General features: G+C 32.1%; 1 protein-coding gene across 1 annotated transcript in view; it reads right to left on the bottom strand.

Moving 5' to 3' along the window:
- LOC106110418 (dolichyl-phosphate-mannose--protein mannosyltransferase 4) overlaps positions 1–2,993 on the bottom strand; it is a 7,981-nt gene that overhangs the window by 1,235 nt on the left and 3,753 nt on the right. Inside the window, exons 10-14 of the mRNA XM_013292243.1 lie at positions 2,863–2,991; positions 2,290–2,400; positions 1,870–1,999; positions 1,499–1,647; positions 1,065–1,221 (exon numbers count right to left, since the gene is read on the bottom strand). Of these exons, the coding sequence (XP_013147697.1) occupies positions 1,065–1,221; positions 1,499–1,647; positions 1,870–1,999; positions 2,290–2,400; positions 2,863–2,991 (676 nt within the window). The remainder of the gene's footprint in view (positions 1–1,064; positions 1,222–1,498; positions 1,648–1,869; positions 2,000–2,289; positions 2,401–2,862; positions 2,992–2,993) is intronic.

Raw genomic sequence — 2,993 nt, 5'->3', positions numbered from 1 at the left:
TATTCAATTACGTAAAAATAGACATTTAAGTAAAACTAAACTAAGGTGTCACGTAATTTAGGGCATGGTCTCTTTTACGAACCTGCATAAAAAGGAACTTATAAGCATTCGTCGCGACGTTGCCGTTATTGTACTGTTGTAAATTATCAGTGTTATTAATAATGACAGATGTCAGTGGTGGGACAGAAAAATCTTTTTATACATTCTGCTATATTACATCTTCATTGATGTCAGATAATTTACGTAAAAGTGATTAGACTATTGCAATACTATCCATTGTTTTGTTCCGCATAAATTTAGTGATAAATAACAATATACCGTCGTCATGGAAACGAAATTCCGATTCGCAATTCATTCCACTTATTTCATTTTATATATTTTATTTTTAACCAAATATTAAAATAAATAAGGGATTTTTTTAATTCTTAGCATATATTGTATACAATCTTTTTAGAGAATTTTTTTAGCAGAAAATAGGAAAGATTTATCTTAACATGAAAAATAAAGTTTTTTGCAAAACTGCCCGAATATGATCTTTTAAGCGTCCTTGCGACGTTGCCGCTTTTACTAACTACCAGGTTCTTATTTATCGGTATCTTGAATTGTGAAACAAAAAAATCCTATATTTCCGTCACGTATTTTATCTGTTTGATTATTATCAGGCAATTTACGAGAATTTGGTAGTACTGCCCCTTAGAAAAGTAAATTATCTGTGAGTAACATAGCCGCATTTTTTTTATTATTTTTTTTTTAATTTTACGCGAAAAAATCGCAAACAACAGCTAGTTTTTTATAAGAAGCCCTAAACGTACGATACGATATTGGCTATAAATTTTTACGCTAATCAATTTAGGAAGTAAAAAAAGAAACAAACACCACAATCTATAAAAAAAAATATATTAGCAAATAGTAAAAACTTTAGTTGCCTTTAAATAAATTTTGGCCTTAAATTTTGAATTAAGTAAAAAAGAATTTGCGATATATATAAAATTTTTGGAAAATAAAGAATCACAATTATTTTTTGAAAAGGACAATATTCTTTTAATCTATTTTTTATGTCTTACCTTTAACAGGAGAACCGAAAGCCTCTGCCCTTTTCTCTCTGATAGAATTAATAATGTAGACGAAAAAGAAAATGCCAAGGAAAATAAGGTTGGTCCACCAGACCACAGGGTTGCCTAACAAATATATTCTATGACCACTGCCAGAGAAAAATTGACCCTGTGAAGGAAAAAAAAAATTCTACTAAACAAAACAATAAATTAATATATCAGAAAATAATATTAGTTAAAAATCGTTTATTACATTTTACATTTGAGAGCTATAATAATATTAATAATATTGTTTTTTTAAAAAGCATTTTATTTTTTTTATATAAAAAATCATGTAAAATATATTATATATAAAAATAAGAAATTAAAGATATATATGAGAATAATAATATAATGCTGGTTTACGGAACCTCTATCATCATTAAGAAACTAATAAAACATCTTACCCTGTAATTAATAGGCCATTGCCAGGGCTGAGATGTCACCTCCCCTTCCTTAGGCTTGAGACCTGAATTCCCTTGGAACATGACAGCGTGCGACTCTATGAACCGCTCCAGGAATCCAGACGCGTATGCTTCAAAACTAACCTTGGGTACTGAAGTATTAAAAATCTTATATTCTCCTAAACTGTATTCTAATATAAGTTGACCCTTGATTTGTTAACTGAACAATATCAACGAGGGATCAGCTTAGACTGGACAATGTAAAGCATATTTTTAATTTCGTAAAATCTAACTTTCAATCATTCGAAATGAACTGTTCTTGGTTATATACCACAAAGTTTATTGTTATACCTATACTGTTAAACCGTACTCACAGTCATCAAACAAGTTGTCCTCAACATTCCATAGCGCGTGTTTGTCCCTTAGGTTGGGGTTACACGCCACCTCTTGTTGTTCATATCCCCACTTCGGTAATTGTTTGCCCGTTGTTGTCAACACACATGTCTGTAAATCATCTTAATTCTTACTCATTTAAAATCGTAGTTACATCATAAATGCGAAAGTTTGTAGGTAAACAGCTGACTGGTTATTTAAAATATGGAATAGGTGTAGTTAGTCTGGAAGAACACATAGGCTATTGTTTTATTTTCCACGCGGACGAATTCGTCAGACGAAAGCCAGTGTAAATGTAACAATGGGTTCTATCAACGAGATAAGTGAAAACACTACCAAAAATACTCTTAGATAAGATATAATATATTATAGTGTATAATAATGATTTGTTACTAACTCACTTGTAAATAATGTACGAACATCAACTTGCTTCTCACAGTTTGTATCTCTTCACCATCCTTCCCTCCGGAGATCAAAATCTTCCAAACGTCATTTGCATCTCCAATACCATCCTATATGCAAATAAAAAAGTAATTTCAAAAACTTAACTTAGTGCACTCATTCATATTTACTTATGGAATTAATGTCATATCATAAAAATCTTTTAAAACCCAAATAAATGTCATAAACCATATTTATGTATACAATGAAAATATACTGACATCTCTTTCTCATACATGTGATTGTTGTGTGACAGAGATAACGCTCTACACAGGCAAAATAATTGTATTGTAGATGTTTTGTTTTGTTGGCAATCCTATAAATAAATCTTATCTTACTTCTTACTAATGTTATAAATGCGAAATTTTTGATGTCAGAGTTTGTTGCCTAAACAGCCCAATGGTTTTTAATGAAATTTGGGACATATGTAGAACATAGCCTGGAAGAACACATAGACTATTCACTTTTGTTTTTATTTAATTCCACACGGACAGAGTGGCGGATGAAATCTAGGAAATAAACAAACAAGTTACCTCTCCGTAGCCTGTGACCTGCAGGTACTTGTGAGAGAGCGGCGCTCGTTCCCTGTGCGAGTGCAGGTTGCGGCCCGTGGCGGCGTGCGTCAGGCGCACGAGGTCGCCGCTGCGTACAACCACCGCACCCC

This window comes from Papilio polytes, unplaced genomic scaffold, assembly GCF_000836215.1.
Source record: "Papilio polytes unplaced genomic scaffold, Ppol_1.0 DF820622.1, whole genome shotgun sequence".
Taxonomy (NCBI): domain Eukaryota; kingdom Metazoa; phylum Arthropoda; class Insecta; order Lepidoptera; family Papilionidae; genus Papilio; species Papilio polytes.
The sequence above is the reverse complement of the archived record's forward strand: the minus strand, read 5'-3'. Positions and strand labels throughout refer to the sequence as shown.